The sequence below is a fragment of the Suricata suricatta genome, chromosome 12 (genome assembly GCF_006229205.1).
Source record: "Suricata suricatta isolate VVHF042 chromosome 12, meerkat_22Aug2017_6uvM2_HiC, whole genome shotgun sequence".
Lineage (NCBI taxonomy): Eukaryota > Metazoa > Chordata > Mammalia > Carnivora > Herpestidae > Suricata > Suricata suricatta.
This window is the reverse complement of record NC_043711.1, coordinates 52,178,416-52,194,184: the sequence shown is the minus strand read 5'-3', so window position 1 is coordinate 52,194,184 and position 15,769 is coordinate 52,178,416. Positions and strand designations below refer to the sequence as shown.

Genomic DNA, 15,769 nt, shown 5'->3' with positions numbered 1-15,769 from the left:
GAATATGACTTTACTTGGAGTTAGGGTGTTTATAGAGGTAATCAAGTTGAGGTCGGTAGGGTGGCCCTCAATCAGTGTGACTGGGGTGTTTATGAAGAGGGGAAATTTGGACTCAGACAAAAATACATAGAGAATGTCATAGGAGGCTAAAGGCAGAGATTGGGGTGTCATTGCCACAAGCCATGCACCTGTGAAGATTCCCAGCAGACCCCCAGAAGCTGGGGCTGAGGGAGGCCTGAAGCAGATTCTCCTTCATGACCCTCAGAAGAAATCAACCCTGCCAATACTTGATCTTGGACTTCCAGACTCCAGAACTGTAAGGGAACCCAGTTCTGCTGTCTGAGCCACCTGGTCTGTGTTATTTCATTATGACAATGAATACAAAGAGTTAAAACACTGGTTCAAAACCCGACTGTGAGCAGCGGAAAGAGAAATCAAGACACTGATCCCGTTCACAATTGCATGACAAACCATAAAATACCTAGGAGTAAACCTAACCAAGGATGTAAAAGACCTATATGATGAAAACTATAGAAAACTTATGAAAGAAATTGAAGAAGACACCAAGAAATGGAAAAACATTCCCTGTTCATGGATCAGAAGAATAAACATTGAGAAAATGTCATTACTACCCAAAGCAATCTACACATTCAATGCCATCCCCATCAAAATTGCACCAGCATTCTTCTCAAAGCTAGAACAAGCTATCTTCAAATTCATATGGAACCACAAAGGACCCCGAATAGCTAAAGTAATATTGAAGAAGAAAACCAAAACGGGAGGCATCACAATCCCAGACTTTAGCCTCTACTCCAAAGTTGTCATTATCAAGACAGTATGGTATTGGCACAAAAACAGACACATAGACCAATGGAATAGAATAGAGAACCTACAAATGGGCCCACAAATGTATGGCCAATTAAATTTTGACAAAGCAGGAAAGAGTATCCAATGGAAAAAAGACTGCCTCTTTAGCAGGTGGTGCTGGGAGAACTGGACAGCAACATGCAGAAAAATGAAACTAGACCACTTTCTTACACCATACACAAAAATAAACTCAAAATGGCTGAAGGACCTGAATGTGAGACAGGAAACCATTAAAACCCTCGAGGAGAAAGTAGGAAACAACCTCCTTGACCTCAACCACAGCAATCTCCTACTCAACACATCCCCAAAGGCAAGGGAAATGAAAGCAAAAATGAACTATTGGGACCTCATCAAGATAAAAAAGCTTCTGCACTGCAAAGGAAACAGTCAAGAAAACTAATAGGCAAGTGACAGAATGGGAAAAGATAGTTGCAAATGACATATTAGATAAAGGGCTAGTACCCAAAATCTACAAGGAACACACCAAACTCCACACCTGAGAAACAAATAACCCATGGAAGAAATGGGCAGAAGACATAAACAGACACTTCTCCAAAGAGGACATCCAGATGGCCTATAGGCACATGAAATGATGCTCAACATCACTCATCATCAGGGAAATACAAATCAAAACCACACTGAGATACCACCTCACACCAGTCAGAGTGGCTAAAATGGACAAATCAAGAGACTATAGATGCTGGCGAGGGTGTGGAGAGATGGGCACCCTCCTACACTGTTGGTGGGAATGTAAACTGATGCAGCCACTCTGGAAAACAGTGTGGAGGTTCCTCAAAAAACTATCCATAGAACTCCCTTATGACCCAGCAATAGCACTGCTAGGGATTTACCCAAGGGATACAGAAGTCCTGATGCACAGGGGCACATGCACCCCAATGTTCATAGCAGCATTGTCAACAATAACCAAATCATGGAAAGAGCCTAAATGTCCATCACCTGATGAGTGGATCAAGAAGATGTGGTATATATATACAATGGAGTATTACATGGCAATGAGAAAGAATGAAATCTGGCCATTTGTAGCAAAGTGGATGGACCTCAAGGGTGTCATGCTAAGTGAAATAAGTCAGGTGGAGAAGGACAGATAGCATATGTTTGCACTCATAGGTCTAACAGGAGAACAGGAGAAACCTAATGGAGGACCATGGGGAGGGGAAGAGGGAAAGAGAGGTGGGGAGGGAGAGGGACACAAAACCTGAGAGACTACTGAATACAGAAAACGAACCGAGAGTTGAAGGGGGAGAGGGAGTGGGGGGGAAGAGGTGGTGGTAATGGAGGAGGGCACTTTTGGGGAAAAGCACTGGGTGTTATATGGAAACCAATTTGACAATAAACTATCTAAAAAAATAAATTAATTAAAAAAAAAAAGAAGAGAAAGAAAAAACCCAACTGTGGACAACTGCTCACTGGTCCCCTTCCCACTCTTAGGAATTTTAAAAACAAGGATTGATCTTGAAAATACATAGCCTCTGTCTGCCCCTGTCCACAGCATCTGCTGCTCCTTCAGCAGAGAGCACCACCATTCCAGGGGGGGGCCACTGGCCAGCTGCTCCCCAGTCCCCCTGCCTCCGGCCTCACCCGTCTTCCATCGGTCCCCAACCTGACCTCCAGTGACCTGCCTAGAGTTCATCTGGGGGTGTCACTCCTTCCCAGCTGCTTATAGAGAAAGTCAAGACTCCTGAGCCTGGCCATCTTGTGGTAGAGTGAGGAATGAACGCCGTGAAGAGGCAGGGTCCCCACCAAGGTCAGGAGAACTCTCTAGCTACCAGAAGTGCATAAGAGACCAGGTCTGTGGTGACAGGTAGTGATCTGTGTGTCACAAGGGCTAGATTGGTGTGAGCTGACCATGGGTCTCCTCTAGCTGCATTTCTAGAGCCCTGGGGAAGAGCCATTAGGGGGTTGGGGGCCATGTGAGCAAGGCCTCTGCCTCGTGCTATAGCGGCTGCTCACATTGGCAACCGTGACCTCTTTTTACAGAGCCAGAGGGAGTGGGGACATGGAGTGTCCAACATCCCACTTACATAATTTACTGATGTCCTCATAATGGTGGTAGCTCAGGCTGCAGCCCCCTGCTGTCTCCTGTTCAGAGGAAAGGAAAGAGCCACTGCTCTTTTGGGGACATCCACCTTATCTGGCTCCTGCCCTCAAAGGAACAGTTTAGGTTTTGTTTCATACAAAGATGCTTGAAGTCTTGGAGTTGGAAGGGACTTCAGAGCATGACTCTGATTCTTTGCTCATTGCCTAGCTCTCCTGCTAGGCATCCCAACAGATGGCCAGCCAGTCTCTGTTTGCAGGTCTCTGATGACAGGGTGCTCACTCCCTCCAAGGCTGACTACTCCACTGTGGGACAAGTCTATCATATCCTTTCACATAATTGTCATTTTTTTTTCAGACGAGAGAGCAGTTGCTCTGGGTCAGAGCTGCACCACTGTAGGAGGCAGGGTCTTTGGTAAAGATCTCTGTACAACAGGCTCTGGGAGAACACAGAAGTAGATGGAGAGGAGAAATCTGAGAAAGCTTCCTGGAGGAGGGGATGTTTGAGCTGCTTCTGGGCAACTAACACTAATGGAGGTTCTGGAGCCTGGCACTGTGCCCAGGCTGGGGCTACACAGATGACGTCATTGTGGCCTGGGTCACAGAGAACTGTCCATGAGATGCAGAGAAGGAGGGAAGAGTGTAGCAGATGACCTGGAGGGGCTGAGGCTGGGGAGGATGTGGGGCAGGAGCCAGTGGCCGTGAAGCTGGAGAAAGGCTTGAGGTCAGAAGGTGCTGGAATCAGGGGCTTGCTCCTTCAGGCCTGGGGCCCATGGGAAGTTCTGAAGTAGTGATCAGGGAACTAGGCACCGTGTTTTAGAGAGACTAATACATATTAGGATGTCTCAGGGAGCTGACATCTGCCTGCTTGGAATCCTCACCCTCTGAGGCTTCCCAAAACAATGGCTCAGGGAGAAAAGGAGGCAGCTAATTTTTATGGCCCCTGTGCTTTCCTCTGTATGGTGGAGTCTTCTCTGCCTCTCAGAGAGTGGGCTCAGGGACCAAAAGGCTGGGCTGGGCTTTGCCCTGGGGGTCCCCCTGAGCATTGGTTTCCTCATCAGTAAAATGGGGATGACAGTCTACACCCCTCAGCGAGGCTGGACGATGCCACAACAGGAGTGAACAGTACCAAGCATGGAGCCAGCATGGTGGTGGTGGGGGGAGGCTGGCAACATGCCTGACCACAGTCTTCCTTGCTTGTTCAGTCTCTCTCTCTATTTTTTGAAAGCAACGAGACAACTTTATTGACTCAAGAAACTTAAAAGTTCAGACATGAAACCGACCTCTAAGAATTCACATGATAATTTCATTCTCTCCTTCCTTCGGCATGTCATGTGTGTATTATCCTTTCCTATCATACAGAGTCTTCTGTCAGAAGATGTTGAGAAGGCTGTGACTTCAGATAAGACCAAGTCATCCCAGCTTAGCAAACCCAGAGAAAATGGAGAGCTTCCTGCTCACTAAACCTCATTATAGGTATTTAAAATCCCAGGGAAGGTCTCTGATTGGCTAACTTGTTCACACGCCCACCCTCTGTCCAATCGCTGTCACCAGCTGATAGGGTGATCTGATTGGCCAGCCTAGAATGGGAGGGGGTTCCAGATGGACCTGGAAACATCCCAGAGCGTCCCCGGCCTCCTTGAGGCTCTCAGGTGCTATGGGTCTTCCTACTCTTCTCTTTTCACCAGGCATTTCATCAGGCTGTGGGCTCTGGAGGGCAGGGGCCGCTGACTGCTCAGACCTGCGCGGGGGCCCGGCACAGGGTGGGTGCTTCTTACAGGTGAATCATCATGAACCATCCTCTCTGCTTAAGTCCCTCAGAGCCTGACCTGGCAAACAGATTTGGATGGAGACATGCAACCCCTTCACAGTTTACCTCCAGGCTCCCGTCCTAGCCTTTACTTTCATAAATCCCATGTGGGGAATTTGCTAGACTCCAAACACTTTGCATCCCTTCCCAGACACCTCTCTGCGTTTGCCCATGAGGTTGCCTCTGCCTGGAACACCCTCTCTCCCTTAATCTGTGTGCTAGAAAGTCTCTGTCTTTCAGGTAAAATGCCTTCTCATGAAGCCACTCTGGGTCCCTTCCACCCAGTGGGGTGCCTCCTTATACCCCATCAGCATTTCCTGGTATTACTCATTCATTTGTTTGACAAATAGCTACTGAACACCTAACTGTTCTGGGCCCTGAGGACCCAGAGATGATTAAAACTGAAGCCACTGGGGCACCAATCTAGTTGAAATAGACCTTCCACATAGAGAAAGTAGCTGTAAAATAAAATTAAAAAAAAATCCCTTCTTTTGCTAAAATTATCCAAGGTTTTTCTCACTGAGGAAAAACAGCCAGGAAATGGGTGCTTCCTGTTTTCATTAAATAAAGGCTTTTAAACATGTGTTGTTTCTGGTGACACCCGATGCCTGTGACTCCAAGGGCTCCGCACACACCCCCGGATAACCCAGCAAATCCCAGACTGCTGCTTTTCTGATGGGCTTATCTGCAGCGGCTTCAATCAGCCTCGGAAAGCGGACCCGAGGTAGCACCTTATGGGTGTCTGGGGTGTGATGTGTAAGCCTGTTTCGATCTGTTCTGTCTTCTCTCTTCTTGAGGGAGGAAGGCAACGTGATTAGTCCCCTTGACAGATGGGAAAACTGAGGGAGGCAGCACTTGTGTTCCAGGGGCAGCTGCCAAACAAATCTGGAAGTGTTGGTATGACCCTAGAGGTGGTCCAGGCCGAGGCTCACGGTCGCCTGGGAGGGCTTGCCAAAAACTGTAGGCAGAGACAGTCCCCTAAGGTCACCGAAGAAACTGGTGACAGTGGCTGCCTGTGAGGTGGAGACCAGGGGACTGGGGGTGGCATGGGAGGCGACTTCACCCTTTCTGTGCTATTGAACTGCCTGAATTTGGCTCCATGTGTATCAATCACCAGCCTAAAATCCAGATAGATCAGAAACCATCCCCACCCCCACTGGGAGATGCTGAATCCACAGGTCAGAGCTTTTATACTTTGAAGTAGCACCACCAGCAACCCTGCTGTGTGTCCCTCACTTGGGAATGTCTTACTCTCTCATTGTTCAGATGGGGAAACTGAGGCTCAGGGAAGCGATGTACCCTGGGAGGAAGTGGCAGGAGCAGGATGAGAGCCCGTGTCCCTTGACTCCGCGGTGTCACTGTAGTAAGTCACTGCTCCCCAGCACAGCTTACGACATCTAAATCTACATCTTGGGGGAGTGTCCATGGGAGAGAGGTCACCAACAAGGATTCGCTAACCTGACGGAAGCAGAGAAAGGTGTCAGGGCAAACTTCCAGTTAGCTGGCTCTGAATGTTGGGATTTGGCAGGGACCTGAGGGGCATCGGGGCCAATCTTCCATTTTATAGATGAGGAGACTGAGGCACAGAAGGGGGAAGTGGCTTGTCATTGACAGACTTAGGACTTGGATCCAAGTCCCCTTTCTCTGATGTAGGGACCTCCAGGGTGAAAAGGCTTCCCAGAGTCTGTGACTGAAGCCAGCCTCTCTGGATGATCACGCTGAATGGAAAATGCCAGGGACCCAGCTTAGCCCCTCTCAGGCCCTGTCCCACCTCTCTCTGCCCTCCTGACTTAGAACCACATGCCCTTTCATATTTGCAGCACCCCGGAGAAGGGCCTGGGGCAAGAAGGCAGAAAACCTGTTCTAATTTGGATTTGCTGGGCCCTTTACAGCAAGACTCGGGGATCATCACTGTCCCTGCTTGGCCTCAGTGTTTCCACCTGCACAGTGGAAGTGTGGGGAGGCATTTGGACTAGGTTAGCAGCAGCTCAAACCTGAACTCATGCCCCTTCAGTGGGCTGTGAAATCAGTTTTGTGGGAGGTGACTAGTGTTAAAAAAAGAGAAAGAAATAGAAGAGAATAGAAAATACTTATAAGTGCATCACGGTACTTTGTGAGATTATTTTGGTCAAGTCTATGTGTTTTCTGAGTTACGATATAAAATACATTTCTTAGTTTTGTGGGTTATGACCAAAAAGATATGTGTCTTATACTGCTGCCCAGGCCCCCTCAGGGATGCTTTTCACCCCACCTGTGGGGTGCGGAGCTGGGAGCTCTGGGGATGGGAGGGCAGGGGAGCTGCGGGCTGGCCTTGTTTGCTATGTAGAGACTAGTCTCTGTTGCCTCTGTTGCCTGTAAGAGGGTAACGTGTCATGGGAAGCCTGAACCCGTTAGTGGCTGTAAATGAGCAGGTGTCCATGGGGAGGCTGATAAATGGCCTGTCTGTTCGGGGACAGACACAGTCTGCAACAAAATGCTTATGGGCTCCAGCGCCAAGCACCTGGGATAAATAAATCGCCTTTGCTGCTTTAGGCTCTGGGTGGGAGTTAGGAGGCCTGGGGTGTGTGTGTGTGTGTGTGTGTGTGTGTGTGTGTGTGTGTGTGTGTGTGTGTGTGTGTGTGAGAGAGAGAGAGAGAGAGAGAGAGAGAGAGAGAGAGAGAGAGAGAGAGAGAAGAGCACTAGGCACAGTATTAGAAGATTGGTGTTTAAGTCCAATTCATTCTCATTCATTCCTTCCACACTTAACTGAGCACCTCCATAGGCTGCGCTCTGTGTTAGGGGCTGTTACATGTAACTGGATCCAGAGTTATGAATCTACTGGGAAGGGCATAAAAGATGGGCCATGTACCTCAGGCCGGACACTGCCTGTTGTGTGTAGGTACATGATCTGACACCTCATAGTACTCTGGGGGTGTGTATGGGTGGTGAACACTATTATTATCCCCAGTCTACGGATGAAGAAACAGAGACTCAGAGAGGTTACATAACTGGCCCAAGGCCACATAGCCAGTAATGGTGGGACTCAGGATCTCAGGCCTGTCTGATGCCTGAGCTCACACTCTTGACAACGCCTCTCCCTGCTACCTAAGCGTGAAAGTCCACACCTGTGACATTCTAGGTTCACTTGGTCTTTGGAACACAGAATCTTAGAACACAGGGACTGGGAATTTGGCAACACCCTGTCTACCCCCTTTCACTTGAAAGAAGGGGAAATGGAGGCTCCGAGCGGAGCAGGGAACAGTGAGAGACCCCCAGAGAATGGTATCAGGGCAAGTGGGGAAGAGCAAGGTTGCCTTTACTGGAGGAAGGTGGCCCCGAGAGGCACTGCCACCAAATTCCACAGCCAAGGCCAACCTGGGCCCAGCTGGGAACCAACCCCAGCCCCGGCAGCTGTATTAGTCCCCTGAGGATGTGGAGGCCGGCCCCTCCTGGGCCTTGTCCCATGTGCTGGGCTCTGCCTTCTGTCCCCCAGGATGAGCAGATTTACTCTGCTTGCCCACAGGAATGTTCTGGAGATTAGAGGCAGCCCATGCTTCCTCCCACAGCCTCTCCAGCCTGGGCAGTCTGACTGACCACATGTGTCCATCCACCCCAATCCTGCAAGTCCCCAGCAGGAAGTTCTGTCTTCCTGCCACATGCAGAGGCAGCTAAAGGAGACTGAAGCCTGTGGGAGCTGAGCACTCCGTTAGGTGCACTTATCACATCACCTTCCTCGATCCTTATCGGGGGGTGTCATCCCTCTTCTCTTCTGCCTGAGCATCTGACCCCTGGGTAACTTGTAGCTCTGTTCCCCTGGAAACCTGATAGAGGAAGACCATCGGCTGTGTCACCGTGTGAGCCTGCTGGGGGAAGCTGATCGGTGAGCTGGCTCTGGCTGGACAGACTTCTAAATGCTGGTGTGACACCACACTTGGGGTTCTCCTGGACGCTGGTTGTTTCCAAGGGTCTCCATTACAGGGATCTTGGAACTAGGTCTATGGATGTGTTGGAGGAGTTCCTGGCTCCTGTGGAGCAAGAGGCTTTTGAGGTAGGGCAACCCCATGCTGTCCCTTGGGGGAGAAGGAAGTTTCTAGGTGGTTGGGGGGGATGGCTCTGGGACAGCCCCCATGGGAGCAACGCCGGCTGGCAGGCTGTGGGTGCTTCCGGGGGTCCCGAGCAGATCAATGTCGAGTGTGACCTACACTGGTCTTAGGAGTCTGCATATTTAGGAATATGTAAGAAAGAAACCCGTGGACGCGATGGGGAAACTGAGGCTCTGAGAGGTGAGGCAGCTTATGCTGGGTTGCCGGCAGGCTGGGTTCCCAGCCTCTCCACGCCTGCTGGTCAGGAGCTTACCTCGGGCCGCACGGGGTCCTCGATGCCCACCACACAGATGCAGGTGAGGTCGTTGAGGATGTCATTCTCGTTGTCCCAGTCAGGCTCCGGACTGCTGGGGAAGTCGCGGTAGGCCACACAGATGGTGCGGAGCCCATCACAGGCCATGGGCTCTATTACCTTCTTCACCATCTCATCCCGGTCGCGGGGCCGGAAGACCCGAGGCTCCCCCGCCCCGTTGAGGATTTTGCAGCATCTGGGAGTAGATGGGAGGGAGATGGGTAAGGTCCAGCCGAGGGCCCAAGGATCCTCCCTCTGACCAGATGGAGCTCCCCTCCCCCTCCCCAGGACGCCCAGCTGGCTGGGGTTGGTTATCGGGTGTCTGTCCAGTTCATCTCTCATAATGCTTCAGGTCTGGTCCAGGCCCCTGGGCCCCTGGCAGGGATGAAATCAAGACCGGCCAAAAAGAAATCGGGCAGTCTTCTTGTAATTCCTGCCCTAGTCCATTCAGCAGGAGCACATCTACTTTGATCTGTTTTATAGTCACAAGATTTTGTCTGAAAAAATAGTTGCACAGCTAAAATGGTTTTCAAAGGGCAGGAAACAGGCTAGTGGGTCTGGACCCCCGCTTGCCCATTAGAATGGTTTGGCAGAACACTGAATAAATAAACACCCATGTGTGAGTCCTGGGCTAGACCAATCCCCTCGAGGTATGAATGGGGAAACTGAGTTCCAGAGATGGGGAGTGGCTTGCTTAGTTCTCCAGGCTTACCTCTGGCACCTGGAGGCAGAGCAGACTAGCTAACAACGGAAATCTCTACTGTGCTAAAGGAAGGAAAATGAGGGAGATTTAACAGTGAAGATGGGGAGGCCTTCCTGATGATCCAGTGATGTGGGGAAGGGGATGGGGAGGGCTCTCTGAGGACATTTTTAAGAGGGAATAATGGACAAAGCACTGGGCAAGGGGCCCTGGAGGTGCTCCTGTTTGTGGGATGTTGGGCAGGGCCCTCCCTGCACCTCTGAGGGCCAGAGGGCCCTTCAGACCAGCCTGGAGGACAGCCTGTGCTGCACGACCCACGGGTCCCCGGCTCCCCACACCCTTCCCAAGCCACGCCCGGCTTACTTCTTGAGCACGATCTCGGAAGCGCCCTTGCTGTACATGCGGAAGCTCTCGTCCGGCAGCTTGATGACCGTGCTCATGGACTTGCGCACAGAGTTGAAGGTGTACACCTTGTACAGCTTCTCCTCTGGCATCTGGGTGCGCACGGGCTCATAGTCCTGCTTCAGGTCCAGCACGAAGCCCAGCAGACCGCACTCCGTCTTGTTGCCCACTTGCCGAGGCAGGGCACCCTCCTTCTCTGGCGGCTGCAGAGACAGAGGCCCAGGCGGCTCATGGGGTTGCTTTTGAGGCCCTGGGGCCGAGCCCCCACCCCCCACCCCGCCCCTCTGAGAGCCCTGTGTGCCCCCTTCCCACCACCCACACTCTCAAGCCCTCTCCATCCGAGACACAATCCTGGCTCTGAATGAAAGGAGTTAAGCAAGATCTGTGTTTTAAAAATCATGAACTCTTTTGGGGTGCCTGGTGGTTCAGTCGATTAGGTGTTCGACTTTAGCTCATGTCGTAATCTCACCGTTCAAAAGTTCGAGCCCCACGTCGGGCTCTGTGCTTACAATTCGGAGCCTGGAGCCTCTACGGATTCTGTGTTTCCCTCTCTCTCTATTTCTTCTCTGCTGGTGCACTCTCTCTCTCTCTCTTTCTCTCTCTCTCTCTCTCTCTCTCTCTCTCTCTCTCTCTCAGAAATAATAAATGAATACACTTAAAAAATATAAATCATGAACAGTTTCAAACATAAAAGCAGGATAGAGAATAATAAAAGAAACACCAGTGTACCCACCATTCAGCTTTGTAGAACCTGAGAAATATGTCATATTAGCTTCAGATTTTCCCTTTTTGAGAAGGAAAATGTGACAGATACAGGTGTATCCTTCCCTCTCTGTAGAATCCTCCCCTAGTCCCTGAAAGATCCTGTCTTAAACGTGGCATTATTATTACCCTGTGTGTTTTAAAAGTTTATTTATTATTATTTATTTATTAAAAATTTTTTTGAGATAGTTCTAGATTCACATGCAATAAGAAAGAGCACAGAGAGACGGCATGCTCTCTTCACCCAGTTTCCACTAGTGGTCACCTGTGTAGGACTCCAGTACAATGTCACAGCCAAGACACTGACACTGATATCATCAAACCCACCGTACTCAGACTTCACTGGTTTTACATGCACTCAGGTGTGTATGTTTAGTTCTATGCAGCAAACGGCATAGAGTGTGGATTCCCACGACTGCCACCATGAAGATACAGGAAGATACACACAGTACATGACAAGGATCTGATCCCAGTGACACCCTTTTTAGAGGGGCAGTCATGGCCCTTCCCCTTTCCCCAGCCCTGGCAGCCATCATCTGTTCTCTATCATAATTTTGTCATTTCAAGCCTGTTCCATAAATGCAACCACACAGTATGTGAAACCTTCAAAGACTGGCTTCTTTTCATTCAGCATAATCTCCTTGAAGTCCGGGCAAGTTATTGTGTGTATCAATAGCCTGTCCCCCTCCTCCCGCTTTTTTTTTTTTAAATGTTTATTTAGTTGAGAGAGAGAGAGAGAGAAAGAGGCGGAGAGGGAGGGAGACACTGAATCCAAAGCAGGCTCGAGGCTCTGAGCTGTCAGCACAGAGCCTGACATGGGGCTTGAACCCACGAACCGTGAGATCATGACATGAGCCAAAGTCGGACACTTAACCAACTGAGTCACCCAGGCGCCCCAATAGTTTGTCTCTTTTCATTGCTGAGTCTGGATAGAATGCTATGGATAGAATGTCCCTTGTGATCTCTAGTGTAGGTTCAGCCAAATGAAACTATTTTTGTAAATCAAAATGGTCAATTGCATGTAGCTTAACCTACTGCATATATGTGCATGTGCAGGAGACCATACACATTCTCGAAAACTTGTTTACTCATGACACCGCAGTTTGAGGGGCACCTGTGTTTATGGTACTAGTTTGTTCCTTTTTACTGCTCTGTCGTTCCCATTCTGTGACGAAGCCATGGTTTACTTTTCCATTCTCCCAGTTCCTTCCTCTTGTCCTTCTTCTCCTTGCTGATTTGGCACACGCTCTTCAGCACTGGCAAAGTGCCGGCCCCTGTCAGGCGGTGGGCTGTATGAACACCAACCCCCACCCTGGGGTCTCCATGAAATCTCCGCCAGCACCTCTCACTTCTTTGTGCCTGAACACGAGCTGTTTCATGCCTCTGTGCCTTTGCCTCTTAATGTTCCTGCCCTCTTTCCTGCAAAGCAAACTCCTCCATGCCCCTCTCCTTTTTAAAGTCTATTTATTTATTTATTTTTGAGAGAGAGAGAGAGAGAGAGAGAGACAGAGAGAGAGAGAGAGAACACACAAGTGAGGGAGAGGGAGAGACAGAGAATCCCAAGCAGAGCCCCACTGAGGGCTCGAACAACTCACGAACCTCGAGATCATAACCTGAGCTGAAGTCAGATGTTTGACCAAATGGGCCACCTGGGCGCCGCCCCCTTCCTTTTTAAGGGCCAGCTCCAACATCTCAGTGTCTTTGACAGTTGCTTCACGGGTCTGTCTCCCCCTGAGCAAACGAGTTACCATATTCTTTTCCCTGCAGGGTTCTCAGGACTAGCATAAAGCCCAGCACACAGTGGGCACTTACTAATTGTTGGTGGGATGGCTCCATGCAGATCAAAGTGGTGGGAGAGGCACAGGTTAACAGGAAAGAACAGGACACCTTCATGGGGGCCAACGGTGGGATCAGCCGGAGGCTGTGGGTGGCGAACTCACACCCCACCTGTACTCACACCCACATGTGTACACTGCCCACACTCCTCGCATAAAATTACTATGCAGCGTCTCAGGTGGAGGTGGCTACAGGAGTGGTAAAAGACACCACAGATAAACTGAAACCCTAGAGAGATTTAGAAGAGGAATGTTTCTGAACTTGCCTGTGCCAAACTCCCCTTCTCCTCCCCCACCATTAGTGGCTTTGCACGGGTCTCAGACCAGCCTTGGCCAGGAAGTCTGCATCTTCAGCCTCAGCCTTTTGTCGTATTGCTCAAAAGAGCTTCCCAGACAGGGAGAAGGTGAGGTCTGGCAGACGTTGGCATGGACCAGCTCTGCAGGGGACAGGACGGGGTGACTGGACACAGTCCTGGCCGACTCCCCCTTCCATAATTAGGGCTCAGGACCATGGAGCACTGTGGGGTCACTGGCACTAATAATGTGGTGGCCTTGAGACTTAGGGATTCATAGGAAGGATAGAGCCTTAAGCTCTTGTCCCCAGGTTCTCCGTCTATAAGATGGAGAGGCTAGAACCGACGATCTCTAGCTGAGAGAACTATCAACCGTTTTCAACCCTCTCCTTCAAGTGGATCATGGTGAGGGTTGGTGCAACAAGCCAGAGGCACAGTCCTCAGCAGCAGTTGGGGGCTCCGGGCGGGAACAAGGCTCAGCACACCCTCCCTGCTATGCAGAACTGTGTCTCCAGCACCACGGGCCTTGGAAGGCTCCCCACTCCCAGGCTCTTTGGTGGGATTTGATCTGGAAACAAAGGAACTGTTAGCTTCCCATTTCTGATGTTTGCAAAAATAAATTCGAAGCACTTCCCTTTGTCTCTGTCATATGGTGTTACATTGTGCTTTAAAAGTTATATATTTATTTACTTACTTTTCATGTTTTCTACATTTTTATAATTAATCTTCCAGTGATTTCCAGAGTTATATGTTTTCCACAACAGTTTTTCTCCCCTCTCTGCCAATGAAAGAAAATGACTACTCGGAGGGCTTAAATAAAAATGCCTAATTACTTCTTTGCCCAAGAGAGCTGAGCAGTTACGCCTTCAAAGTACCCGGCATTTTATTACCCTCTGTGAGATATTTTAATTTTCCTCTAAAAGGATTTCAAACAATCCATGGTTGCAAATGGCAGAGCTGCCTCCTACGTAATTCAATTTGTTTCCATGAACTTGAGCTCCAAGATCGCCTACATGCATTGCTAAGAAGCAGGGGCCCATCCCTTATTTCTTTTGACTTTTTTTTTTTTTCTAAATCTTGACAAACCCAGAGGTTTTGCTATTGTTGTAGACTTTCCAAGAGCCTTTTTATCTGCAGGGCTCCAATTCTGTACGGGACTGAAGGCATCAGTGTTGTTTTGATTTTAACGAACAGGAGGCAAGCCCGGTGGGGGGGGGGTGGGGGGGGCTTACTTGTGGTCACAGACCTGCAGAGGGGCAGGCCTGGGGCTGTCCCCAAGCCCCCTGGCTCCCAGTGCAAGAGCTTCATCCAGCACATTTCCCTGTGTGGTCCTGAGCCCTTTGGGAATGCTAAGTGCACCCACAAGGCATAATTTTGAGAGGACAATTCATGTCCCTGTTTTTTGGGATGCTGGGGTGTGTGTGTGTGTGTGTGAATAGAGCCAAGAGCAAGGAATGATGACTTAAAGAGCTCCAAGTTATAAATAACATCTGCACAAATGGGATTAAAACAGCATCGCTGGTGTGTACCACCTCTCACTCATTAGGATGGCTATTGTAAAAAACAAAAAACAGAAAACAACAACTGTTGGTGAGGGGGTGAAGAAATTGCAACCCTGTGCACTGTGGGTGGGAAGGTAACATGGTGTTGCCACCATGAATAAACGGGCTAGTGGATCCTCAAAAAATTAAACGACGGAATTACCATATGATCCAGCATTCTCCTTCTAGATATACACCCGAAAGAACTGGAAGCAGGAACTGGAAAAGATATTTGTATACCCAAGCATACATAGCAGCAGGACTCACAAAAGCCAAGAGGTGGGAGCAATCCGAGTGTCTCTCAACAAATGAACAGATAAACAAAGTGGGGTCTATCCGTGCAAGGGAATATTATCCAGCCTTAAAGTGGAAGGAAATTCTGACACGGGTGACAACACGGATAAACCCTGAGGATATTATAAGTGAAACAAGTCAGTCATGAAAGGGCAGATCCCATAGAATTCCACCTGTATTAGGTGCCTACCTAGAAGAGTCAGATTCACTGAAACGGAAAGTAGGATGGTGGTTGCCAGGGGCTAGCTGTGGGGGGAAGAGGGGGTTCGCGTTTGATGGGGACGGAGTGTCAGTTTGGGACCATGCAAGGTTCTGGGAGGGATGCTGGTGGTGGCTGCACAACTGTGTGAACATACTCAATGCTGCTGGACTGAGCACTTAAAAACAATGAAGATGATTCATTTGATGTCACATGTATGTTACCACTAAAACGCCTCTAAAAAGTTCCCCCAAATAACCCAACAGCCATAGCATAGTAAACTGTATGTCTACATGATGATCAGGAGCCTGTTAGATAACAGCTTTGGGTTGCGTGGCTATCTCCAGTGGCCCAGCCCGCTCCTCCTCACCCCTCAAGGCAGGCACTGGTGGAGAGCCTCCCTGATGCCAGATGAACCACCAACCCATGTGACAGAAGCAGCAGTGGCCACTGTTTGAATGTTGACTCTGCCCCGTCCTTTAACGGCTTGTCACACGCACGATATGGTTGTCCACTCCCAGACCCCTGGAAGGCCAGCCACTGACATTCCCATTTCACAGAGGCGCCCACAGGCAAGGTCCCACTGCTACTGAGCGGTTGGGAGCCATTTCTGAACTCACTAAGTTGAGAATACTCT

At 49.7% G+C, this 15,769-nt stretch overlaps 1 protein-coding gene across 11 annotated transcripts in view; it reads right to left on the bottom strand.

Annotated features, from left to right (window-relative positions):
* Positions 1–15,769, bottom strand: part of ATP2B2 (ATPase plasma membrane Ca2+ transporting 2) — a 289,183-nt gene that overhangs the window by 25,384 nt on the left and 248,030 nt on the right. For all 11 annotated transcript variants that reach the window (XM_029916061.1, XM_029916062.1, XM_029916063.1 and 8 more), the window contains 2 exons: positions 10,170–10,411; positions 9,068–9,302 (listed from right to left, as the gene is read on the bottom strand). In XM_029916061.1, the coding sequence (XP_029771921.1) occupies positions 9,068–9,302; positions 10,170–10,411 (477 nt within the window). The remainder of the gene's footprint in view (positions 1–9,067; positions 9,303–10,169; positions 10,412–15,769) is intronic.